This window comes from Podarcis filfolensis (genome assembly GCF_964270895.1).
Source record: "Podarcis filfolensis genome assembly, chromosome: 3".
In the NCBI taxonomy this organism is placed as follows: Eukaryota; Metazoa; Chordata; class Lepidosauria; order Squamata; family Lacertidae; genus Podarcis; species Podarcis filfolensis.
In genome coordinates this window covers 20,805,092-20,832,369 of record NC_139606.1, presented here as the reverse complement: position 1 = coordinate 20,832,369, position 27,278 = coordinate 20,805,092, and the positions used below count along the sequence as shown (strand labels likewise).

The 27,278-nt window shown below is 43.0% G+C and overlaps 1 protein-coding gene across 1 annotated transcript in view; it reads left to right on the top strand.

Annotated features, from left to right (window-relative positions):
- The window catches only part of APOB (apolipoprotein B), a 48,122-nt gene that overhangs the window by 1,287 nt on the left and 19,557 nt on the right, over nucleotides 1–27,278 (top strand). Inside the window, exons 2-23 of the mRNA XM_083606879.1 lie at nucleotides 718–753; nucleotides 5,505–5,620; nucleotides 6,220–6,365; nucleotides 7,242–7,395; nucleotides 7,582–7,737; nucleotides 8,492–8,616; nucleotides 8,742–8,824; nucleotides 10,531–10,753; nucleotides 12,146–12,373; nucleotides 14,037–14,154; nucleotides 14,276–14,422; nucleotides 14,988–15,199; nucleotides 16,080–16,320; nucleotides 17,710–17,886; nucleotides 18,533–18,724; nucleotides 20,001–20,168; nucleotides 22,099–22,310; nucleotides 23,341–23,523; nucleotides 24,436–24,557; nucleotides 25,651–25,861; nucleotides 25,988–26,163; nucleotides 26,943–27,130. Coding sequence (XP_083463005.1) covers nucleotides 718–753; nucleotides 5,505–5,620; nucleotides 6,220–6,365; nucleotides 7,242–7,395; nucleotides 7,582–7,737; nucleotides 8,492–8,616; nucleotides 8,742–8,824; nucleotides 10,531–10,753; nucleotides 12,146–12,373; nucleotides 14,037–14,154; nucleotides 14,276–14,422; nucleotides 14,988–15,199; nucleotides 16,080–16,320; nucleotides 17,710–17,886; nucleotides 18,533–18,724; nucleotides 20,001–20,168; nucleotides 22,099–22,310; nucleotides 23,341–23,523; nucleotides 24,436–24,557; nucleotides 25,651–25,861; nucleotides 25,988–26,163; nucleotides 26,943–27,130 — 3,614 coding nt within the window. The remainder of the gene's footprint in view (nucleotides 1–717; nucleotides 754–5,504; nucleotides 5,621–6,219; nucleotides 6,366–7,241; nucleotides 7,396–7,581; nucleotides 7,738–8,491; nucleotides 8,617–8,741; nucleotides 8,825–10,530; nucleotides 10,754–12,145; nucleotides 12,374–14,036; nucleotides 14,155–14,275; nucleotides 14,423–14,987; nucleotides 15,200–16,079; nucleotides 16,321–17,709; nucleotides 17,887–18,532; nucleotides 18,725–20,000; nucleotides 20,169–22,098; nucleotides 22,311–23,340; nucleotides 23,524–24,435; nucleotides 24,558–25,650; nucleotides 25,862–25,987; nucleotides 26,164–26,942; nucleotides 27,131–27,278) is intronic.

The window sequence follows — 27,278 nt, the reverse complement described above, 5'->3', positions numbered from 1 at the left end:
TCCCACTGTTTGGAGAAAAACAGTGATGTTCTTGCCTCTGGGTTCAGTTTCCCTTTCTGCTTGGTGGACCTGCATTCTTCAGAAAGTGGGACTGCATCTAATACCTTTGCATTCTTCTTCACTCACTAAAGAAAACAGCACTTTAGCAGGTTCTTCACTGGGTTTGGATGCTCAGTGTAACTCAATGCTTTCTCTGGATCAACAATGTGAATTCATCAGCTATTTGATATGCATGTTATGCTACACAAATGGATCTTTTCAACATTTCAGACAGAGAAGCATATGGCAAATCACATACTCATTCTCATAGCAAAACAGCCTTTGGAAAGGAAACATATTTTAGCAGCACTTACCCTTTCAAAGCTGACAGTTGTCTAAGCAGCCTGAGGCAGAATGTATATTTTGATGGAGAACAGTTATTGACGAGGACAATTTGCAATAAATTCATTTACCAGCCATGCCGCTCTTGAAGGTCTGTATTTTTCAGACTGAAGCATTAGCCCTCACCAGCACAATAAATTGTCTACTTGTTAGCAAAGACAAAAATCAGAGTCAACGCAGCTTTATCATTAAATCCACAAATGGCTTGAGTGAACATTTCTGCTCAAGTGGGTCAACAGCAATAAAGGGCATGTTTATAAGGCGACTGTACTGTATTTTGTTCCTCTGGTATATAATTGGAACTGAAGTTGTCCTTTGTTTTAATTTATTTTACAGAAGATGGGCCTGAAAATTCAAATCCAGGCTGTTCAAGTAAGCAATTTTTATCTGGTCTTTTATGCTCTTCTTCTCTTCCTGGTTTTTCAAAACTTCTGCTCAATGAATTCTTGGGTTTGGGTTTCATATGATGCAAACAAATATATGTAGCAGAGTTCTGAGTGGCAAGCCAAGAAGACATCATCATGCACTGCTAACTGGCTGGAACTGGCTAGAAAGGGATGATAGCAGGGGCTGCTAACCATTCACCTCTCCGAAGCAGTATTTCTAGCTTTAGTTAATACTGGGGTTTTGGGGTCAGGAAGTGGGGAGGATGACAAATATAGACAAAATGCATAAATGTGTGTGATGTGCTTCAAAAATTGTAAAGATCGACAGCCTATCCAAAACATGAAATGGGGGTCAATAGAGACGATCGAATCAGGCGGTTATTGGGTGGTGGTTGTTTTTATTTTGATTATGTATTGTGTGGTTTTATATTCTGATTGTATTCTGTGAACTGTCCTGAGAGCTGTGGGTATATAAATTCAATAAAATCAATCAATATTTTTTCTTTGCTGGCTCTTATACCTGCCAAATATGTTGTGAAGCAGGTTTGTGTGCATGGAGGGGGGATTACATGGGTGCCTATATGCCTTCCTGATCCCTTTCTCTAAAACAGCGGTCACCAGCATGGTGCCTGCAGGCACACGTATGATCTCAGAGGCTTTCTGTGCCTCTTCAATGGCTCCTTCCACTGCTGAAGTTAGCTTGAAAGAAGCACTTTCCCGTAGCCTACAGAACAGGTTGTTCTGTGTTCTTGGTTGTGGCGAGTGTGTGGTATACCTACAACAGTTTCTCTGTTTTACAAGTGGGCCCATGGGACCCCTGCTGTAAAACATGACCCCAAAATGATACCATTATATTATGGGAGCCTTACTTGTGCAAAACTCTTTTGCACTTAGAAACTGTAAAGGAGAAATGTAGTTTCCAACATGGTTGTGAAAGGCAGCAGTTTTGGTTTTGACTTTTAATCATGGGTTCCCTTTGTCTTGTCTTGCTTCTTGTTAGCCGACTTTTCATTTCTTTATGGTGGAGTGGGGGTTACAGGCATGGATCTGAGAAATTATGTCTATATTATACAAGATATACAAATGACTGAACTCTTTGTCAACTTCTTAGCTAGTGTTACCTCAAATAGCAGAATGTACCAACGTGTCTTGGCGAATGTCTGAAATGTGATGTGTTTTTGACATTCATATGCAAATTCCATCAATCCCAGACAACATTTCTGAATGCCTGAAAACTCAATGAATGTTGGCAGTCAGTAGCCTTCCTTTGACTGTCACCATTGCCTTGCAAATGTCCCAAACCACAGACACTCCTTAAAATGTATATAGTGTTTGCCGAAAAATGAAACATTGGAGTGGGTAGCCTGAAAATGACAGGGTCAAGGGATCAGGAAGTGTTTATGAGCAACCTTTGTAAAGTACTTTGTTTGTCCTGAACTCCTTGGCTAGATACTTGATGTTCATTTTGAGGGTCAAAGTATCTGCTGAGTTGGTGTTTTTCTCGCTGTCCCTTGATAAGCTCTGCTTTCCTAATATGGAGTTTTAGCGCCGTCTGCAGAGACTCATGACTTAGGCTGTAATCATAACCCCACTTACCTGGAAATAGGCCCCATGGAATCCAGTAGGCCCTACCGGGGTGATCTTTGGTAATCTTTCATAATATGGAGCCCTGTGCTAGGCCAAAAATTGACACCCCCAAATGGATCTTCACAATTTTGTGTCCTCTGGGCTTGGTGCCCTGTGCGAGAGAGCTGTCTGCACTCCCTAAATCTGGTGCTAGGACAAACTTCTGGATAGACCTAGTTAGGATTGCTGCCAAACTTACTTTTTCAACCCAGCTTAGAGAACTGTTACGCATTTTGCAGCATTTCTCAGTTTTTCTTGTTTTGTGTATATACCTTCATAAAAACAAAGTTTTTACAGGTGTTGTATCTAAATTTAATAGTACGTAGGAATTAGTAAAGTAAATACTAATTCTCTCCTGGATAGCTCAGTGATTTAGTGAGCATAGGAAAAAGTTGCCTTGGGTGGCGATCAACTATGTTTTACTCAGAGTAAGCGCACTGACATTAATGGACATGACTAAGTTAGGTTCATTGATTTTAATAGGTTTACTCTGAGTAAAATTTAGCTGAGCTTGTGTAAAATGTAGGGCTCATTTAGATTTTGTTTTGTGCTGTGCTTCCCAGTGTTTTTGAGTGGGTTTTGGGGGGTTTTTTGGTCTTGGTTCTTTCCCCCGGGAAAGCTCGCATATTACCACTGAATTGGAGCAAACTCCAATCTGCAGAAACCTAATTGCCACTTGCTCCAATTCAGTGGTAATACCCGGGTTTTCCCAGGGAAGGTGCTGGGATAAACCCCCCCACAAATACTCAGACATGGAGATTTGAAGCTCAGACTTTGGCACAAAAGGCAGTCTGGATGAGCCAGTTGAGCAAGATCTAGTGGACTTCTACGGGACAAGATATGGTCAAATGTCAGCTTGGTGGCTGAAACACTAATAGTTGATTGGTTTCACTTAGTTATCCTTATGTACCAAGTGGTTTGTTGGCGGAGACCTGGAACCAGAGATCCTCTTACTTAACAGCGGGCTGCAGAATAATTGCAATGAGCAAAAATCTGTGCAGATGAAGAAACGGTTGGAGCTGTTAGCACCGATCGCTTGTTGTAGAGAAAGGGATTGTCTGGAACGAGTTGCCCCCAACAATTCAGCTGCACTTTTAGAACTCAGTGTGCTGGCCATCTTTTCAATATTGTGTTCATGCAGCAAAAGTCCAGTGCTCACAGGTCTGGGTGTAGTACGTATCCTATTTTCGACCCATCCCTGGGGATCCACACCTCAGGACCCCTGTCCATGTGAGAGCACATTCAGGACCCCAGTTAACATGCAGGTGTCTGTATCTCTCTTGCTTGAAAATACTGGTTCTGTTTTGTATTACGCTAGCATGTTAACGAATTTAAACAACACACACCAGCAAATTCCAAAAGTTCAATGGGGGGGGGGGAGCCAGTTACATTTATTCACTCTGAAGGGATATCTTCACTTTGCTGTCCTTGTCTCCTTATAATCATAGTGAAATGGTGTTGAATTTTGTCAGGTTTCCATTTCTCGACTGACAGGGAAAGAAAGGTGCTCTGAAAGTTGTGAAGAGCACAGAACAGTGGTTTGAAATCTATTTGTGGATGATGTGGTATCTGCTGTCTGTGGTATTGAGGGTGGACGGATGAGACAGTCCAAAACCAGTCCACACCTTACACAAAGGTTGTTCTGTGCCACCTACTACAGTGGTATCTTGGTTCTCAAATTTAGTCTGTTCCAGAAGTCTGTTCCAAAACGAAGGCTTGCTTTCCCAGAGAAAGTAATGCAAAACAGATTAATCCGTTCCAGACTTTAAAAAACAACAACCCCTAAAACAGCAATTTAACAGGAATTTTACTAACTAACAAGACCATTGATCCATAAAATGAAAGCAATAATCAATGTACTGTGCTATAAAGTAAATAAGACAGTATTGTAGATAATAAAAAATTAAATTATTATTTTTTCTTACCTGCACTGATCACAGTCATTGTTTGGATGGGGGGCTTTTATCCATTTCCGCAGTCACACAACCAATCAATCAGTAGCTGAACTGGGTTCCACACAGTCACAAAAACAAATTAACCGAAAAAGCCTCAAAAACAAAAACGCAAATTAAATAGCAAAAACAAAAGCGCCAAACGTAATCCATTCCGGAAGTCCGTTTGACTTCTGAAATGTTCGAAAACCAAGGCACAGCTTCTGATTAGTGCAGGTGCCCTGGAAACAATAGCCGACAGCCACATTGGATGTTCGGCTTCCCAAAAACATTCGAAAACCAGAACACTTACTTCTGGGTTTTTGGCATTTGAGAACCAAGGCATTTGAGAACCAAGGTACCACTGTATCCAAATAATGCAGTTGTTCCAAAATTAAAAATTAAAAATTGGGGATGTGCAATAAATTTCAATCACAGAACATGAATTGGTTGCAGCATTCCAAAGCGTGATTCACTTTATAAACTGGCACAAGCAGCAAAAAGGACTGCATTTATGAAGCTTACTTGTTATCGCTTGCAGTTTCTCTAAGGAGATTGGAGACAATATACATAGATCTTCTTCCATTTTATCACAACGGTCCTGTGAGGTAGTTTAGGTAAAAGGGTGTTCACCGGTCCAAAGTCAGCCAGAGAGTTTCACAGCTGTGTTGGATTTGAACCGGTGTCTCTCCAGTACTAATCCGACACAGCAACCACAACACTACACTTGACTATCTTTTAGTCTAATCCACCTCAGAAGGTTGTTGTGAGAATAAAGGAGACAAGAAAGGTTAAGTAGGTCACACAGTGAAAGTTCTATGGAAATTCTTATAATACTAATACTGTTGATACCTTGCTTGTTAAATTTGTCATTTCTCTGCCATATACTCTAGTTTCTCGACAATCCATCAATTAATTAAAACACTTTCACATCACTCCTAAAAGTTGATTGCATTTTACCACACCACCCAGAGCCATTTAACTAACAAATACCGAAGTGTGATACAAATAGATAGTTTCCTATATCCAGCACTGATAGTTTATTGCCATTTCCTCATTCAAGTTTCTGACTGCAGTCAAAGGAACTTTGAGTGTGAAAGAGAATACCGCAGTGTTTTTACACCTACGTAGATGTATGCAAAAATTAATAAAAATCTACTTCCTCATGTACGCCTTGTAGGAGACACAACCAGATTTAAGCACTTGAGGCAATATGTCTATAACTATGAAGCGGACACAGCAAGCGGCGTAACAGGAACGGCAGATTCACACACTGGCTCCAAAATTCAGTGTAAGGTAAGAAGGAAGAAGGAACAATGCCAATTAAAAATATTTAAGAAAGACACATGAACAATGACAAGGGTCTCTGTGGCAAAGTACATACAAATAGTACTGTGGTGGGTGGAGAGTTAGTATTTGGAGGTGAAGCCAATTGCTCCCCAAAATCTGCTTGGGAAGATGGCTGGCTGCAGTTATTGACTCTAGGCCTCGACTGCATTTTTAGAGAAAAACAAGCAGGTTATGTTCTTTGGTAACAAGCTTTATCTATTGGTAGAAGCCTGAGAATAGTTCTGAATCTCTATTACATCAATCTCAATTATTTATTTTCTTGACCCCAGGCCCTTGAATATATAGCCCCTAACACCAGTGTCTCTCATTTCTACCATCTGGGAATCACAAGGTTGCCCATTTGATTTGGATTCTAATCCATTCCTGCTTATTTGCTAGTTTATTTGCCCCAAGCCACCGGCATCATTTCTGCTGACACTGCATAGCCATCCACCCGAAACTAAGAGAACATTATCACTGGTTAATAAGAATCCCTCAACCTGCAGTTAATTTAATTGGTTGCAGAAAATCTCGTGTCGGCTTATATCGCACTCTTTCTGTTTCAGGTTGAGCTGGAAGTCCCACAACTATGCAATTTCATCCTCAGGACAAGTCACTGCTCCCTCCGGGAGGTGTCTGGAATTGACCCTGAGGGAAGGCCTATACTGAAGAAGTCAAGGAACTTGGATAAGTTTGCTGCTGACATGTCCCAGTAAGAAAAACTGCCTTAAATGATATTTAATGATCCCTAAGACGCGGGTGGTGCTGTGGGTTAAACCACAGAGCCTAGGACTTGCCGATCAGAAAGCTGGCAGTTCGAATCCCCGTGACGGGGTGAGCTCCCATTGCTCAGTCCCAGCTCCTACCAACCTAGCAGTTTGAAAGCACGTCAAAGTGCAAGTAGATAAATAGGTACCGCTCCGGAGGGAAGGTAAACGGCGTTTCTGTGCGCTGCTCTGGTTCGCCAAAAGCGGCTTAGTCATGCTGGCCACATGACCTGGAAGCTGTATGCCGGCTCCCTCGTCCAATAAAATGAGATGAGCGCCGCAACCCCAGAGTCGTCCATGACTGGACCTAATGGTCAGGGGTCCCTTTACCTTTAAGAACACCTTTAAGAGTCCTGGTGATAATGGCCAAAGGCCTATCTTCTCCAACTTCCTGTTTTCATGGTGGCCAACAAGATGCCTGGAGGAAGTCCACAAGCTAGACATGAGCATGACAGCTCTCTATCTACTTGTTAGCCTAACAAGTATTATTCAGAGGCCATAGTTCTTGTAATTTCTGCCATCTGTCAAGAATGATAGCAGCTACACAGAGCAGTGGTGTCTCCAAGATGCAACTAGAGAGTGAATTGTTAATTTTAAAACACAAGATACTGGAGCAAATCTAAATGCTCACCTCATAGTTGTCTCTTTAGGATTTTTGAAATCATATTTTGGACACAAACACAGAGCTATCAGGAAGGGAGAGGAAATGGAATGGAGTAGAATAGAGTGTCCTAAAGTGCCACCACAATTGAAAAGAATTTTGACAAGCTGGAACATCTGCATTTCTTCCCCTAAATGTTGTTTTTATTTGTTTTGCACAGGTATGCGCTGAAATTCAGTGTTCAAGATGGGAAGAATTTCCAGCTGTACCCTGAGGACAATGAGCCTATGCACATACTCAACATCAAGAGAGGAATAATCTCGGCTCTCATGGTGCCCATGGAGACAGACGCCAATTCCCAAACACTCTCTATGGTAAATTGCATAGTCATCCATCACTTTATTTTCCTTTCATCTATGTAGTGAAACCTAGCTGAATGGCCAAGATGAAAGGACCTTCTCCCAATGGAAAAGCCAACCTTGGATCATCAGGGAAGTCTCTCAGTTAGGCTTCAAATGATGTTGGAGACGCAAACAATATGTATATTTCCCTCCCCTTAGGATACTGTATATGGGAAATGCGACAGCGACATTGAAATAAGAAGCAGGAAAGGCAGCAACGCGGCAGACATTGCAGTCAGAAGAAACCTGAAATCCTGTGAAAACTTCAGCCCCATCAGAAATTATGTCAGCCCACTTGCCCTCGTTAAAGGCTTGGTAAGGAGCATGAAATGAGAATTAGACTAGCCTGTATTTCTGATACTACCAGCATCCAGATATTATTATCATCACAGGCAAAGCTTGACTTCCAGCTTATCAATGTACTGGAAACCAGTCTTTCCCAACCCTAGAGTGGTAAAACAATTTTATTATATGACCAAGATTCACAATGCGAAAGCATGTTTGTAAGTTACCAATAACTCTCCCTCAGGCTGGATATTAAATTAAAAAGAAAAGAAGGAAAGTATTTTTATGATGTTAAATCCTCTCTGTAGGTTGCTTCATTCTTAGGTAGGAGAAATGGCCCTCACCGAAATAATGAGGTGAGCCTAAGCCTTATGCAGAAAAACACAGGTTAAACTGAGGCATGATGGGTTGGGGGCAAGGAGGAGAAGAAATAGAGGCCCTCCATTTGGAAAAAGAAAATCCAACCATTAGATGATTCTGCCTCTGGAATTAGATAGTGTATGTGTTGTTGACACCTGGACATTTGTAAAGTGTTAACTTATTACATTGTACATTTAACTGCTTGGCTAGCATGATCCTGCCATGCAATGGGGAACATTTTTACCTGATCAGAGACGCACCTGATCAGAAATACAGGGAAGCAGATAAGTGGCCAGTCCCCCTTGCCACACTTAGCAGGTGACAGTACAGGTGACAGTACAGCTGGGGGAGGGGAATGGCTACAGTGCAATTTGTTTTGTTAGGGCGAACAGTAAGTTAACTCTGCCACCCTTGTGTTTTGCAGAATACGCCAATGTCCACCCTGATAAGCAGCAAACAGCACTGTGAGTACACCATCGATGCAGCGAAGAAGCACGTAGCTGAGGCAACCTGCACGGAAGAGCACTTATTCCTCCCTTCATCGTACAAGTAGGTTCCATGTCGTGTCTCTCTTGACCCCTTCCCGATTAGGGTTATAGGCTGTGGTTGAAACATGTGTGTTGTATACAACTTTGCATTTTAAAATGTTTCTTTCCCCCCTTATTGCCCACTAGACAACAGTATGGCATGATGTCCAAAGTCAAACAGTTTCTGAAACTTGAAAACACCGTGCAAACCAACAACAGAGACATAGATGGTAAGGCTTAAGAAATCTCTCTCGGATTGATCTGTTTCCTACGGGGCTTATGTAATGCAAGGAATTTTAAGTGTTCAAACTCACAGATGTAGAGACAGGCTAAGCACCGGCTACATGCAATTTCCCAATATATAAAGAAAAAAGGAGAAACCTATGCTATGTTTGTGGTGTGTACAGCTGGGTGTGACAAAGGCATGTTCCTGGATCCGTCTGTGTTTAAAATCCCAACCTATCAGGCAAAAGGGTTTCACATAACAGTGATAATATGAATGAACTGAGACCGTACCCATCAGATGAGCACCACACAATGTAGGGCTTCTGAAAAGACAACCAGGGAACTTCATGCTAACTCAAAGTTTCCATTTTTTGTAGGGCTCGGAAGGCCAGAAATTACTTGACATTTTGTCACAATGAGGCTATTTTTTACTGGGGAGCATGAAGGTTTTGCTGTTTCACAACCTGATAATTTGAACTCTTTGAAAATGGCAGTTATATAAAAAAATAACCCCCATGACCAATACGAGCTGATTTCATCACAGAAACACTGAGAATGTATGGATGAGTTGTTTATTCAAAAATGATCATAGAATCATAGAACTGTAGAGTTGGAAAGGGATCACAAGGGTCATCTAGTCCAACCCCCAGCAATGCAGGAATCTTTTGCCCAACATGGGGCTTGAACCCGCAGCCCTCAGATTAACAGTCTCATGCTCTCCTGACTGAGCTATCCCAGGGGTGTATGTAAGATCAAGATGAAAGGTTGTATCCAATGGTGACTTTTCTCCAGTAGAAAGCAATGCCACTGGCACAAGACAAAGCACATAATTTTTGCCAGTGGTCTCTACCTACGCCCACCCTCCATGCCATTGCCTGTAGTGATTGAGAGGGTCTCTCAACTCTGAAAAGCAGAGCCCAGGGATCTCTGAAGAGCCCAAGGATCTGCAGTAGGTACGGTAGGTCAACAAAAACAGATTATCCCATGCCAGTGTTTTCCATTGGCACTAAGTCACTGTGGGATACAGCCTAGGGCAGCATGTTCATATTTTGCAAGGCATTATTTTTTGGGGGGTGTAGAGGGTGTCCCAGAAATGCAAACATACAGCATCCTTCTGATAATATGCATTTCTTGGGATATGATTTACAATGAATTGAAAAAAAACTGTTCAAATATCCTTTCCCAAAAAAACCAGAAGCCTTTTTGCTGGGGTTGATAGGAGATGAAATAAGAAAAGCAGATCAGAGATTATTCATGTACGCTACGACTGCTGCCAGAATCTTAGTAGCCCCAAAATGGAAAACTCAGGAAATGCCAACATTAATGGAGTGGCAGACAAAAAAATGGTTGAATATATGGAATTAGCAAAACTGACCCACAGAATCCGTAACCAAGAGGAAATACAGTTCAGAAGTGAAGGGAGTAAATTTGTGGAGTATATACGTAATAATTGCAGAAGTTTAAAGACTGTAGTAGGATTAAAATAAATCTTATGACATGGACAGGAGGATGTGAAGAATCTGTGAAAAAAGGAAAGATTAATATGAAAACCTCTGAAGGGAGGGAGGGAAGTCCGGGCTAGATAGTGAGTTGAAAAATAAGTGTACATAAGATTGTAGAACATTAGTGTATTTATTTTGTTTTGTTTGTGTTAAAGAAAACTCAATAAAAAGCATTTTTTAAAAAAAATATAACATGCATTTCTTTATAGTCAATGGTCTGGTAAAGAGAGGCTTGTCTTCAGAGAGTGTGGAGGCCAAATCCCACAGGCATGGTGATGCTGTTCTGAGAGTCCTTCAAGAACTGCAGAAACTGTCCGTCTCCCAGCAGAACCAGAAAAGAGCCAGCCTCTTCTACAGATTTGTGACCGGACTGAGAGGCTTGCACAATGCTACTCTGGGTCCTCTCGTGCCAAAGATGATGGAAACTTCCAGGTATTTTATCAACAGGAACTGAGTAAATATGGAAGAAGTCACAGTGAAAGCAGCTCACTGGTTATTTGGTCAAAAGCTTTGTTGCAATAGTCCACTGTTCAGGTGTTGCAATGGGAAGACAGAAGTTGAGAGTATGCACCATGGAAAAGTGTGGGAGAAAGAATATTGGCCAACATGGTTTTGCAGAGGTCCCAAGGACAACAATTAAACATTTACCTTCCATCCGATAGTCTAATTTACTCAATGTCCTATTCGTTGGCAAAATATATTTGTTAGCAGCTATACAACCATGATCCAGAACGAAACCTTTCTTCTCAGTATCAAAATTCAAGAGGCCACTGAGTTCATGACAGAGGTGAAAATAAAATTAGGGACTTCCTGATTTGGGTCAGATACCACTTATAAAACATCTTTAATATATTCTCCTTAATCAAACAGCAAGCCGAAAAAAATTATCATTCTATTCCGTAACTTCTCCCAAGCCGAGAATTAAATATTATGTCCAATATCTGATGACCAGTGTATAATCACAGCCTTCGCTAGCTCATCTTTAGTTTCCCATTCTAACAAGATTTTATATAATTTCGATATTAATTTTTTGTTATTCCCCAATATGGTTTCCCCCCTCCAAATTCTGACCATCACCCCTTGATACATCCTCTCTCTTTGTCCTTCATGAAAATCTCATTCACTTGAAAACACTGAAACTGATCTGTAACTATTCTTCCCCTTTTAAAAGTCTTATAATTAAATTAAAAGTCTTCGAATTCAAGGAGATCTTTGGGTGTTCCCCAATTTTCCCCCCATGTTTAATTTTTTAACTGCCTCCATCGGGCATAGCCAACATGGCGGTCTTCCTTTCTCAAAGTTCTTTATATCTTGCCCAAACATTATAGAGGCTCTTCCTGATCACATGATTAAAGACTCCCTTGTGCACTTTAGTCTTATCGTAGTACAGGTAGCTATGCTATCCAAATGCTCGGTTGTATCCTTCTAAGTCCCAAACTCCTGCATCTTTCAATTCTCCCCACTCCTTCATTCATCCCAAACACGCTGCCTCCACCAAACCCCATTTCCATCAGGCTGGGGAGGGTTGGATGGAGGCAAAGTGTCCCTCCACACAACACTGGCGCAGCATTCCCCATTCCACCCACCAAAAGTATTGGTGGGCATCTGCTGTGTTATGATAATTTAGTGTGTGTACACACATGGTCATTGTTTTTCATTTATCGGCACATTTCTATAGAGTGGTGGGTACGTATAAAAGTTAACAGGAGCAGAAGTGTGAGAAATAACAATAAATGGCTGTGTATGGATGACGTAACGATGGTGCCATGATGGTGTCAAATCCTTTGCGTCAGATTTGAAATTGGTTGGTTTGTTTCCCTTCAGTTCGATCACAATACAGGCTCTGACTCAGTGTGGTACCCCAGAGTGCTTTGGTGCGCTCCTCCAAGTCCTGCGGACAGGCAACGTCGATTCATTTGTACTGGATGCCGTCACATACAGCCTGGCGCTGCTGCCTTCACCCTGCACGAAAAGGATACGGGAGATCCTCAACACGGCCCAGTATCACCCAAGCCGAGCTTCTTTTTATGCCTTGAGTCACGCCGTCAACAGGTATGTGGCAACTGGGTGCATTTTTTACCTGAAATTGGTTTTTTTAAGGAATATAATGTGGTTACAGCATCATCTAAAAGATCTTTAGCCAACTAGCTGGTTGGTAAATGTAAAGGTACCCCTGACCATTAGGTTCAGTCACGGACGACTTTGGGGTTGCGTGCTCATCTGGCTCTATAGGCCGAGGGAGCTGGCATTTGTCCGCAGACAGCTTCCAGGTCATGTGGCCAGCATGACTAAGCCGCTTCTAGCGAACCAGAGCAGCGCACGGAAATGCCATTTACCGTCCCACCAGAGTGGTACCTATTTATCTACTTGCACTTTGACATGCTTTCGAACTGCTAGGTTGGCAGGAGCAGGGACCGAACAATGGGAGCTCACCCCGTCAGGGGGATTCGAACCACCAACCTTCTGATCGGCAAGCCCTAGGCTCTGTGGTTTAGACCACAGCGCCACCCGCGTCCCTGCTAGCTGGTTGACAGCAGTGCTATTGTCAGGGACCGTGCTGAGGAAGGCTGCACTGAGGAGGAATGGTGGGAGCCTCCCCCTTCCCCTGCTCCTGCTCCAGATCCTGAATCTTCCCAGGAGCAGGAGGACAGTATAGATTTGGAACAGTGGTTTGCAGAGGGGCATATTTCAGAAGGCAGAAGCTGGGAAATACTGGATGGAGAACAGCTAGGAGAAGAAGCACTGGGAGAGAGAGAGTTAACAGATTCACTGTCTCTGGAAAGCATTCATCTGCTCTCTCCAAAATCAAGAAGAGCTGAGAAAGTGGCAGAACAGAAAGCACAGAGGGTACAAACTCAGGTTACAAGACGTAGGAGTGACGTGGGTGACTAGGGACGTAAGGGGGTGTGATCCTTAATTGGGAGCACCGCCATTCCTAGGAAATGGGTTCTTTGTTCTCTCGCTGTGATCATTAAAGTTTCTAACTGGTAAGAAGACTCCTTTTCCTTTGTTCTGCTTATCTACTGCCAAGGTGGGGGGCGGGGGGCAGGAGGAAGCTGATTCCCTGAAGCCTGACAACTATGGTTGCCGTGAGGAAATTCCATGGCAGAGCTACCACCCTTTCTAAGCCCCACCAGCTTGGTGCAATGGCTTTTCCTTGCTATTTTTTTTTGGGGGGGGGTATTCATCCCTCTCCCCTTGCAGTCAATGGAATGGAATACACCAGCTCCATCGTGTAAAAATAAAGAATATGTGCTTTTCCCATGAAAGCTATTGTTCATATGCAAGTTTCAGTATATAGGTTGAATTGATTAATTTTACTGAATTACTGATAGGCTGTTAGCCATATAAATACAGTTTGCATTTAATAGCACATATTTAACCAGATACGGCAGAAGAAAAATAATCATGATCTACAAAATCAGGGACAAATCTGAGGCCCTCTAGAGAGGGCTTCCTCAGTGTTATGTCCCCAGAAGTTGTTAAATACACCTCCCATCATTCCTGGTCACAATGGAGTCCAATGGCATCAACAGGCTCTATGTTTAAGTAGGCAAAATGCAAGTCCATTATAGAAAAAGATACCTAAATGTGGGAAGTTTCTTTTTTCTTCTGGGGGGAAAATGCATTTTGTTAAGGTTTGCAATTAACGTCTTAGCACCTAAGTTCTCCATGCAGCTTTAAAAATCTTTGATACGATTTCCCTTTCTTCCAGATTCTATGATAGCAACAGGATAGTGACAGAAGAAATAAATGATGTTGCTAATTTTATGGTGTCACAGATCAGCAACGAATGCTCCGGAGATGAGGAACTCACCTACCTGACCCTGAGGGTATTTTTTATTATTATTTTAGTTTAAAAATGCACAATTTGCCCTTGTTTGCATGCTAATATTCCGAGGCTGGGAGAGGGAAGCCCCTATATTCAACTCTCTTTTTTTATGTGACCCACAGGCCATTGGCAATATGGGGAAAGTGATAGAAGATGCCAATCCCAATGTGAAACAGTCTCTGAAAATGTGTATTAGAAGTAATGTAGCATCACCTGCAGTCCAGAAAGCAGCCATTCAGGCACTGAGAAAAATGAGCATCACTGCTGAGGTAAACAGAATGTATTGCATGTTCCCTGCCCTTCCATAAAATTATGCTTTAAGCAATCAAACAAATCACATTTTGTTTCTTAGTAACTGTGCAGACCTTGTGTAAATTAGCACTAGTGGAATCTAATTATATATTAAATGTAGTGATGTCTGAGAATATTATTATTATTATTATTATTACTACTACTACTACTACTACTACTACAGTGGTACCTCTGGTTACGAACATAATTTGTTCCGGAGGTCCGTTCTTAACCTGAGGTACCACTTTAGCTAATGGGGCCTCATGCTGCCGCCGTGCGATTTCTGTTCTCATCCTGAGGTAAAGTTCTTAACCCAAGGTACACTCCTAATTAAAAACAGGAAGCTCATTGAATCGCACTGGTCATCATATTGCAGATAACTTTTACAGCTATGATCAACCTCAAACAGCATCATTCATTATTAAAATAAACGTGTGCGGAAACGAGGAGAACTGAACTCAAATGTTTCCTAAACCAGAAGTCCAGTAATTTCTAGTTGCCATTTTTTTGTTCTTTAACTTTACTTTGTTCTTCTTGTTACAGGATCAAGGGGTTCTAGTCAAGGTCTTCCAGGAGGCTTCTTCACCAGTTGAGAAACGTCTGGCAGCTTATCTCATGCTGATGAGAAACCCTTCCTCATCTGACATTTCCAAGGTCATTAAAAGTCTTCAGAAGGACAAGAATGAACAAGTGAAAAGCTTTGTAGCCTCCCACATTGCCAACATCTTAGACTCGACAGACCCTTACACTGAATTGTAAGTAATTGTTTTGGAATCTGCTAATGTAGCTTCAAATTTTTACCTACGATTAATGGAATAATCGTATTAAATCAGGAGTCCATAAGGCAGATATTTACATAGGCTAGTAAGAGCCAGCTTCTTCATCTTGGGGGACCAGGCTATCCCTGACTAAGGTGCAGGGCTTTTTTCCAGCCAGAGCTTACTGGAGCTCAGCTCTGGCACCTCTCAGGTGGGCGCCATTGCCATGACCCATGAAATTAAGAGACTCATGCTCTACCAACTGAGCTATAGGTTTATAAGAGAACAATGGAGGAGTTCATGGTGAGTTCCAGCACTTCTTTTCCTAGAAAAATAGCACTTCTGATGTGTGTATGAGAGCTAGAATGCCCCCCTCTCCAGCCCTGTTGTAATCAAAGGGATAATGGCACAAATTGCTACACAATTTTTGTGGTCTGTGGTGCTGCTGAATTAGAAGGGAATCAGCTACATTGGAAGGAGGAAGACTCTCACTAAATTTCAGGTAAGGGGACCAGATTGGGCTAGTGGGCTGCCATTTTAGCCTTTTTTGAACCATCACTGGAATTGCAATATAATTTGGCTCCCAGCACCAAAACCCCATTTTATATGTGGCAACATGTGAGGGTGCTTTACATTTTTGGTCCTGTGAAGCTGACATTTCAAGCTCTTTGTGAGATTCCCGTTAGTCCCATTGGTTTTTGCTGAGGTAAGGCACCAGAACTCTAAGCCCCTAAGTATAACGTTCCCTAAAGAGATGTGAATAAAAAATATATTAAATGGAGTTTTTATGCCAGAAACCTACCATAGCTGAATTCTACCTGAATATTGTACAAAATATTGTATTAATAATTTTGCCACTCTATTTTAATGTCATCAGGCTCAGAGGAAAAATTAATGAGGCCCTCAAAGGAGCCCAGGTTCCACCAGCTAAGGACTTCCGAAGATTTTCACAAAATTATCAGGCTTCCAAGACGCTGTCTCTGCCATGGACCAATGGTCCAATTTCAGGAAAACTGGAAGGAGACCTGCTGTTTGATTCAAGCAGCTATGTACCTAAGGAATCCATGCTAAGAACTACACTGCAGTTGACTGGGCTGAATCCCATAGATGTGTTTGAGGTATACAACAGTTTTCTTAGCATTTACTTCAGTCTGCTTGCTAATATTGACTTCAGGGTATAAATGTATCTGTACAGTGGTACCTTGGTTTTCTAAAGGAATGCGTTCCCAGAGTCTGTTCGACACCTGGAACCGTTCAGAAACCAAAGCGTGGCTTCTGATTGACTGCAGGAGCGTCCTGCAGCCAATTGAAAGCCATGGAAGCCACGCTGGATGTTCAGCTTCCAAAAATCGTTCAAAAACCAGAACACTCACTTCCAGGTTTCAACTGTTTGGGAGCCAATTTGATCGGGAGCCAAGGCATTCGGCTCCCAAGGTACGACTGTATTATATTATGTGCTACTATTTTCTATACGATGCTTTTTCAGCCTTAAAGCAGTGTACAAAGGTTAAAAATTCAAAATATCAGCAGCTTGATGAAATTGGAAATCACATGCACACTCGCAAGATCTCAGCTATCAAAAGGTGCAAGAAATGGCAGGGTGCCAGTCGTCAATTGGAGCAAGAATGAAAATGAAAAAATATGGCCAATATGCATGATGGCCTATATGTTTACCTGCAGTATGAAAGGCAGTATGTCTCTGAATACAAATCACTGGGGGAAAACAGTGAAAGACGGCTATCACCCTCACAACCGCCTTTTGAGCTTCTCACATGCAGCAGATTGGTCAAGTAGAAGGCAAGATGCTGAATTAGATAGACTTTTGCTCTGACCCTTGAAAGGGAGCTGGTGGCACTGTGGTCTAAACCACTGAGCCTCTTGGGCTTGCCGATCGGAAGGTCGGCAGTTTGAATCCCTGCAACGGGATAGGCTCCCATTGCTCTGTCCCAGCTCCTGCCAACCTAGCAGTTCGAAAGCACGCCGGTGCAAGTAGATTAATAGGTACTGCTGCGGTGGGAAGGTAAACGGCATTTCTGTGCGCTTTGCTGTCTGTCACAGTCCTCCATGCTCCAGTAATGGTTTAGTCCTGCTGGCCACATGACCCGGAAAGCTGTCTGTGGATAAATGCTGGCTCCCTCGGCCTGAAAGTGAGATGAGCTCTGCACCCCATAGTCGCCTTTGCCTGGACTTAACCGTCCAGGGGTCCTTTACCTTGATCTGACTCAGCAAGGCTCTCCTTATGTCTTGCTAACATCTTGATATCAGAAGACAAGGCTCATGAATGCAATGAGTTACTTCCGAAAACACACAACTGAGAGGAAGTCAAGATAAGTGACAGCATTACCCACAAGCTAGACCCCTGCTTGCTCATTCAACTCTCTATTTTATGCATTTGCAGCTTGCCTGTAGAATTTCTCCCTTCCAATTAACTTGGAGTTCTCAAGTGAAAAAAAAATACTCTTCTATTACTCACTCTGCTTTGTTTTATTTTTTCTCATTTCCATCAGATCGGCTTGGATGGGAAAAGCTTTGAGCCAACACTAGAAGCCATGTTCGGACCGAATGGGTTTTTCCCTGACAGTGCCACAAAAGCTTTGTATTGGGTAGATGGCAAGGTGCCAGATGAAGTTTCTCAAGTGCTTTTCAAATATTTTGGGTACGCCAAGGATGGAACACAAGATCAGGTATACCACAGTTTTCTAGATGAAACGGTGCTGTTGGCTTTTAAAAACAAACCCTTCAACTCTGTAGCAATGTTTGAATAAGTTTTGTGGGGTGCAGTGGTTGAAAAGCGCATTTTATCCTAAGGCTGTACAGTGGACCCTCTGGATACGAATTTAATTCGTTCCGGGGGTCCGTGAGCACCCTGAAAAATCTGTATCCAGAGGCACCGCTTCTGTGCGTGCGCACGGCATGATAGAGCGCTTCTGCGCATGCGCATGGGCACAGAGCGCTTCTGCACATGCATGAGCGGTGAAACCTGGAAAATTACTTATGGGTTTGCCGCTTTCACAGTCCAAAGTTTACGTTACTCGAGAGTAACATAACCCAAGGGTCTACTGTACATGGAGCTGCTCTCAAAAATGAAAATGACAAGAAGCACCAAAAGTATACAGAAAACACCATTTTTTTTTAAAAGGAAATTTGTTTCCTGCTCAGAGTTAGAAATGTTGCCATCATATTGACGGCCATTTTGGGCAGAGATCCCTCTTTTAGATGAGATCGTACATTCCACACGGGCTTTGCTAGCCATCAGTACCTCGTGTGATCCTAGAGGGTTATGACAGTGATTGATGTTTTACTTGTTGCCTTCTTTAAAACATTTTTCAGGATCCCATGAAAGGAATCATGCTTAATTTTGAGAAAATGATCAGAGAAATCACCTCCAAAGAAACACCTGAAGCCAGAGCCTACCTGAGAATGTTTGGGGAAGAGCTTGGCTACTTGAAACTCAGTGACTTCAAGCTACTTGGAAATCTAATTCGGAAAAGCCTCCTCACGCTTCAGACTGTGCCCGAGAAGGTATATTTTCAAAATGCTGAAAACCACCTTGTGCTTGTTTCTGTCTCCTTCATTTAAAAGAGAACCTAACTCTTGGCATCTCCTACTGAGGTCCTGGTGCAGAGTGTGGGGCCTGGCCTGCTATTTTCATTGGGACACAGACCACCATTGAATGGGAGGATTTCTTCCAAAAGCATTGCACCCTGATCTGGATTAGGACTGCAGTGGGGAGAGCACCAAAGGGTTGAAGCCCTCACCAATGTATTCATCCAAATTGTACTCCCCAACACACTTTTTTAAAAACAACAACAACATTCGTACGAGACTGCTCACCCTTCTTGGTGGATGCCACTGTGAACTGGCATTTCCTCATTTTCCATAATCCAACAGGGGGAGCCCCTTGGGCAACTTCTCAGGAAACAAAGGAGGTCCCTGGGCTGAGCTTGCTGCTGGAGAAGTAGATCCCACCTGCTCATTCATTTGGGGGATCAGTTGTGAATGGGCATGGGAACGGGCCATTCTTTAGGGTGGGTTCAGGTATATAATGAAGGCCTGTGGCTTGCACTGCAACCACTTCTTCATTAAATCAGATGCTTGAAATAATTTCCCATACATCTTTGATGCATTATTATTATTATTATTATTATTATTATTATACAAAGTCTGTAGCAAAGTGGCACTTGCATGAATATCACAGGACACAGAGACAATGATGATGATCATCTTTCCCCCCCATAATTTTTATTAAATTTTCTGTTTTACATTTTAGAATATTCATTTAAACAACCTTAAAATATCAATGACTTCCTTTCTTCTCTTTCCATGATTCATTTTGCATGACATAAATCCCTGCATATTTTATATAAACTAAACCATTCAGTATTCAATTATTACATCCATCAAAACTTATTTACACTGTTGAATTTATTTTAATGCTGCCCATGTTTTCAAATGTACACAATTCTCCCTCCTCATATATTCAATAAACATTTTCCAATATTCTTTAAACGTCTGTTCTTTGAAGAACGAAAAAGATGACCATCATCTTTATCATCACCGTCCTCCGAATTACCGTATTTTTTGCACCATAACACTCACTTTTTTTCCTCCTAAAAAGTAAGGGGAAATGTCTGTGCGTGTTATAGAGGGAATGCCAACGGGTGGCATGCCTACGGATTTTCCTCCTCTAAAAACTACGTGCGTGTTATGGTCGGGTGCGTGTTATAGAGCGAAAAATACGGTACTTTGGGAAAGTATGTGGTAGGCATTTAACAAATGATTTCATTTTTGCCCATAGATCGCCCAAGCCATCTCAGGGGGGATTGACAACGATCTCTTTGTTCACTACATCTTCATGGACAATGAATTTGAGCTGCCAACAGGTGCAGGATTGCCGTTAAAGGTTGCTTTCTCTGGAGTAGCCACTCCCGGAGCCAAGGCTAAAGTGAAAATTTTACAGAGGACTGTGAGTCTTAGCTTGCTTACAACTTATTGTATAAGCTGGCAAGTAACACATGTGCTGCTAAGCTAATACACAACAGTGCACCACTTTACAAGTGGTGCAATTTCCTGACTTTTCCCCCCATTGACCCCTTAGCTAAGGTTTTGGGAAGGGTGTGAGGGTCTAGTGATTTAGATAAAACTGGGGAAGGGAGGTCAGGGCTTGTGGATTTCATCAGATCATAGCTGTCAACTTACAAATTTGAAAATAAGGGACCAGCAGCCTCAAAAATAAGGGATCAGCAGCCACAATAAGGGATTTTCAGAGCACAGGTATGTTCAACTTCTGAGCCCCTCCGAGCCAAAGGCAGAAAGCCCAGCCAGCAGCCAAACGAAGCCTCAAGCAGTGGTTCCCACAGCGCAGCAACCCGGCAAAGGGGATGCAGCAAGGAAAAGCACCGTCACCTCTCCGCTAGGAAGCTCTGAGCAAAGGCGAGTCCCCAGGCAACGCGGCCGATTTGACCAGCACAAGGCATGCAAACTTCACCCCCCAGTTGTTCTTAGACTCCTTATTGGGTGAGCAACGCAGCCAAGCAACACAGTTGGAGCCTCCCTCCTCCCTGGCCGGCAGGCAGGGAGGGAGAGGAGCTGCTTCCTTTGAAACCCTGGAAATTTAAGGGACATCATCAATAAGGGACAGCAGCGGGACACAGCGCTGGGATAAGGGACTTTCCCGCCAAATAAGGGACAGTTGACAGCTATGCATCAGATATGCTCATCTCCCTACTGCCCTGCCAAGAATTCAAGGCCTGTTACAAAGTTATAAAACTTTACTTTAGACTGGAATGACAATGAGGATGCAGGTGGGCATTCAGACTTAAATTTATGCCAGAGTTGAGCCTCAAGGTAAATTCTTTTTGTGTGTGTGGTTACCCTAGTTGCAATTCCACATATGAGGATGCACAGCTGCTTGTCAAACTGCAGAACACAGTTTGTGAGACAAGCCACACACACCCCCACCTGAGACTCAGGAGTTGCCCATCAGGGTAGATGATACTGGGCTGGAGAAGCCAATGGTGTGGTTCCGTTTAAGGCTCCCATAGGAATGGCAGGGATGGCTGCCAATTTGGATTCCTTTAAAGAGGATTTTATGGAAGATATGGCTATCAATGCCTACTAACCATGATGATTCTGCTCTGTCTCCACATGCTTCTGAATACCAGTTGCAGAAAACCATAGGGTGGGAGAGTGCAATTGGAGTTCTATTGTGTACATAGCGCTCTAGTTCCCTCAAAGACTTTATTGGAAAGGACCACACAACATCCTTTTGTATCTTGCAGAGCTGACCTAGTAGAGCAGTGGTTCTCAAACTTGGTTCCCCAGATGTTTTTGGCCTACATCTCCCATGATCCCTAGTTCACAGGACCAGTAGTCAGGGATGATGGGAGTTGTAGGCCAGAAACATCTGGGGACCCAAGGTTGAGAAAGGCTGTAGTAGAGAATGAGACACAGGGGTGTGTGTATTTGTGTGTCACATGGATGCAGCAAAGCATCTTGGTCTCATGTTTGCTCTGGTTCTTGAATCGTCATCAGAAAGCTGTGTTCCGAACATGTTGATGAACAGATCATATCCACACATCCTCTGGGCGTGTGGTTCCGGGCTCTACCAACACAACTGGCTGAAAAGCCATCCATCTGTGGGGAAGCCTATGTACAGAAGTAGCATGGCATGGCAAAATCAATTTGATGGCCAGTCCCCATCCTCCAGTGCATTGCTGGTTTGGCATTGCGCCCGAGGAGCCAAAGTTTATTTTCTAACAGACTAGTTAGGAGAATGCACTGCCAATCTGCCCATCGCCAGGAATAGAAAGGGATTGTTCCCCTATTTACCGTATCAAAAAGAAAACTTCTGTGATAGAAATAAATATTTTTTGTATTTTGTGTCCACCCTCTAGATACAAGCAGAACTGGTTGCAAAACCATCCGTGGCAGTTGAATTTGTGACTCACATAGGAGTGAACATCCCTGTGTTTGCTAGAAACGGCGTGCAGATGAACACCAACATATACCATGAGTCCGGAATTGAAGCCCATGTCGGACTGAAAGCTGGGCAGCTGAAGGTCAGCATTCCTGCACCAAAGACTCCAACCAAGCTCCTCAGTATCAGGTACTGTTGGAGGGATTTGAGTTCTGTGAGCAACTCTGCTTATGCCCTTGAACTGTAAAATATGTGCTGCCTTTTCCATGCTCACGAGAAAGGTAACTGGTGGGTAGGCTTGTTATGCAAATGCCCAGCAACCATTGCTACAGTTGTCAAGGCTCTTTATCAAGCTGCAGCCTTCACAAAACCAGCTCCTAGCTATAAGCATTATCCATTGGTTCAGACATTGTCTTTCTCTGCATGGGAGTATTCCCAAGGCGAAATGCATTACGTGAATCAGTTTAAATATTAGGGTAGGTAAAGGTAAAGGGACCCCTGACAATTAGGTCCAGTCGTGGCCGTCTCTGGGGTTTCGGCGCTCATCTCACTTTATTGGCCGAGGGAGCCGGCGTACAGCTTCCGGGTCATGTGGCCAGCAGGACTAAGCTGCTTCTGGCAAACCAGAGCAGCGCACGGAAACACTGTTTACCTTCCCACCGGAGTGGTACCTATTGATCTACTTGCACTTTGACGTGCTTTCGAACTGCTAGGTTGGCAGGAGCAGGGACCAAGCAACGGGAGCTCACCCCGTCGCGGGGATTCGAACCGCCGACCTTCTGATCGGCAAGCCCTAGGCTCTATGGTTTAACCCACAGCGCCACCCGCGTCCCAATAAATATTAGGGTATCTGCCATGTATTGAACATTTCTAGTAGTTTTAAATTTCTCTGGTGCTAAAGCTAAATAGTTGGGGTAGTTTGCAGTTCAGGGATGAGATGAGAAGGTGCTTTGAGATCCCATAATAAGCCTGCAATCCTATGCCTACTTAAGGTGGGAGTAAGTCCTACCGAAATCCCTTTCCTCTGCATAGACACATACAGGTTTGCACTGTGGAAGTTATTGTATTTTTTTCCTTGTAAATAATTAGAATAATTTGCTTATCAGGTGCATTGCTACAGATTTCTGGTTAAATCCAAATGAGCAATATTCACAGGCTCTTCTTTTCACCCACTGCCTAATCCTAGGCCATGAAATAAACATTCCCTTTTCTTTTGAAGCAACGTCTTGACCTTGGTCACCCCAACCCGAACAGAAGTGATTCCTCCTCTGATTGAGAACAGAGAGTCCCGGACAACTTGCGCATCTTTCTTTGCTGGTCTTAGTTACTGCACCCGAGTTGAATACTCCAATGCCAGCTCAACAGAGACAGCACCTTACTATCCACTCACTGGGGAAACCAGGTAAGTTGGTCCTGTATACATATGCAGCACATATGCCTTCTCTGCTGCCTCGGTCTCAGCCGGATCCTCCACCAAGAGAAGTCAGATTCTGTGACTGTATAAAATGTGCAAATGTTCCTGTATCTGTTTCTTTCACATCATTTATTCTGCTTCCAGGAGTCGTGGAAAGCTCTGTCTTTTGGCCAGCACCTCCCCTGCGGCTGTGCAGGTTTCAGGCATCAAACACACACACACACACACACACACACACACACACACACACAGGTTCCTCTTTACCTTCCCGAGGGCTAGAAAGAAAGAAAATGGATATTCTTAGCATATTAAGTTCATTGTCCAACTCTGCATCTTATATTTGCATGGTGAATTTTTAGAATACAGTGTCCTAACTACAGCTATGTTTATAGGTGTGTTGTGTGCCATCTTCTTTATTTCTGATTTTTTCCCAGAGGAAAGTATAATATATATATGCAACTAACTAGTCCAGGCTTCCCCAAACTCGGCCCTCCAGATGTTTTTGGCCTACAACTCCCATGATCCCTAGCTAGCAGGACCAGTGGTCAGGGATGATGGGAATTGTAGTCTCAAAACATCTGGAGTGCCGAGGTTGAAGATGCCTGAACTAGTCTCTGTGCTTATATGGCTACTATTTTGCTGACTCCTAGGATATTTTTGTAACATGGCCAGAGCCAATGCTAAGGAGTTTGCATGTGAGGAGGTGATTCCATGGTGTTTTTTGTGTTGATGCCAGTGTCAAATACATCTTAATTTTTTTGGGGGGGAAACAAAACAAAACTCCTAGTGCTGAACTATTTGGCCCCAATACCTGATTAGTGAAGTGCTTTCCTCTAGTGAACTATGATTGTTTTTCATTATTTACAATGACAGATGATATTTCCATTTTGACATCATTAGGTATGAAATTGAACTACAGCCAACAGGGGAAGTAAAGGAATATATAGCAAGTGCCAATTATGAAGTAAACAAAGAGGAGGAGGACTTGGTTGACACGTTGAAATTCATGGCTCAAGCGGCAGGTAAGAGGCTGTGGAATTAGTGATGCATGTGAAAGTTGCAAAGATTTGCAAAAGCGTCCAAGTCTCTTTACTGTCAAAATAAAATAAAATAATCTCTGTCCTAGCTCCAATGCCAATAAATCACATTGAAAGATCAGGAGATAGATAAACTTTATTCGCATTAGCCAATGGCCATAGCAACATAAAACAAGCAATAGATACAATTAAAAAGACAACAATGGGTAAATAGGGCAATCAAATGACCAAGATCTGAAAGATCAGGAGATGAATCTTCACCTGTTTTGATGAAATGAATACGTATAAAACAAGGTGAACTTGAGCTAGACGGCTCTTTCTAAAGTGAATCTCTCCAAGTGATGGTAGATTTAACACCTCAGATAGAACTTTGATATAAGCCATGTTCAGGGCTTTAAAGTTTGTGTCAGTTTACATTACCAGCTGTCAGTCATCAAGGATAGAGAGACTGAGTGTTGTACATGCACAAGTGATTTAGCCTAGAGATTGGTTGGAAGGTAAGGGTTGTTTTATAATTTAAAACCACAATCCAGAGAACCACTCAGTTGCTTAGTTGTTTTGGGGGGCCTAATATTTTCAGTTATCACAACTGCTTTACTACTACTACTACTACTACTACTACTAAATTATTATTTATACCCTGCCCATCTGGCTGGGTTTCCCCAGCCACTCTGGGTGGCTTCCAACTGAATATTAAAAACAATACATCATCAGACATTAAAAACTTCCCTAAACAGAGCTGGCTTCAGTTGTCTTTTAAAAGCAAAATAGTTGTTTATTGCCTTGACATCTGCTGGGAGGGCATTCCACAGGGCAGGTGCCACTACTGAGAAGGCCCTCTGCCTGGTTCCCTGTAACCTCACTTTTCACAGTAAGGGAACCACCAGAAGGCCCTCGGTGCTGGACCTCAGTGTCCAGGCTGGATGATGGGGATGGAAACGCTCCTTCAGGTATACAGGACCGAGGCCGTTTAGGGCTTTAAAGGTCAGCACCGACACTTTGAATTGTGCTCAGAAACGTACATAGCAATCTTTGTTAATTCTGTTTGCAAACTATTTGTTGTCACTGCTTGTTTCAGGTGCAAAACAATGCGAAGCCACACTGATCTTCAGGTACAATCGAGGCAAAAAGATTTTTACCAGTGACCTCCAGGTTCCCAGTTTCAGCGTTGATTTGGGTACCAACTTCAGACTTACTGACTATTCCACTCAGGAAAGGAGCGCTTACAGCTTTATCTTAGACATCAACAACAAGAAAATTCCCGAAGTTACTCTTACGGGACGCATAGGGTAAGCTTTTCTCATTTTTGCAGATATTGTGGTGTTAGTTGGAGATAGTTAGGCTTCTGCCCCTCTGGAATTTCTAAGGGTAGATTTTTGCTAAGCCAGGAGTCTTTTCGTTGTGTGTTTTTCCAGATACAGCGCTGGGACAGAGTCAGCCGTGGAAGCTTCCATCTCCATTCCTCGCCTGAGGACACAAGCAAAAACAGATGTATTACTGACACAGTCGCAGAATGGGCTGACATTCCAGGTTGACAGTTCAGCTACAAGTCACGGCTCCTCAATTTCGGAGAGAATTGTCTTGGGATACGGTAGGATCATGTGTCAATGCGAAACACCTTCTCTGCCACCAATATGTGGTGAAGGATCAGAATTCCACTTATCACACTCCAAACCTTGGGACCCTTCAGTATCCACCCACACAGGGCCAGCCTTATGCAGAGTGAGACAGCTGCCTCAGGCGGCAGATGTTGAGGGGGAGGGGAAGCATCCAGAAGCACAAGTGACATGTGGCCTGCCCTGTACCCACTACACAAGCCTGCTGCCCTCAGGTGCAATGGAAGACACTGTCCTTTCACAAGAGTAAGATTCAACTACCAGTCCAATTGGCCTATGTATGTGCCTTGGCAGAAAGGGCCATCTTGTCTGTTGCCTCGGGCAGCAAAATGATTTGAGCCAGCCCTGAATCAACAAGGCTACACAATTGCATAGCCATCTATGTGAATTCTCTTTGGAAGAGCCCAAACCATGCAGGCCTGAATTGCACATCCTGTATGCCATAAAATCGCTTTGCTCAGCGGTAGAGTAGCTGCTTTCCTTGCAAAAAGCACCACTTCCTGGCATGTCCAACTAGGGCTTAGAAACATGTCTATATGGGACCCTGGGCAGTTGCCTCCTGCCAATGTGGACAATGTTGAATTAGATGGACCAATGATCAGTCTCACTATAAGGCAGTTTGGGTCTTTATGGTTTGGGTTCCGTGCAAGTTCCTCCACCACATGTCAATGGAGGGTTTTGGTTTGGTTTTTTCCAACTTTGCAAACTGGATTCCATGGGAAATAATAAGGTGACATTTGTCATTCTGCCTTAGATAATGAGAAGATTGAAGTGCAGTGGAAATCAGGCCAGAGTGCAGCCCTGAAGAAAATGTCAGCCATGCTACCCGTAGACTTTGCAGATTATTCAAAGACTTTGCAGAAGCACGCCAACAATCTCTTGGACCACCGAGTAGCCAATACAGATATGACAGTCCGGCATATTTTTTCAAATTTTATAGTAGTAAGTGGAGTTTTTTTTGTCATACTTTTCATGTGGCTCTGAATCAGGCTGATGAGAGATGTAGGTGATTCCAGTAAGAACTACCAGGCCTTAGTTTGCCGACCTATGGGCTAGAATGTGACTGCTTGCATTGTGTTTCAGCACTAGG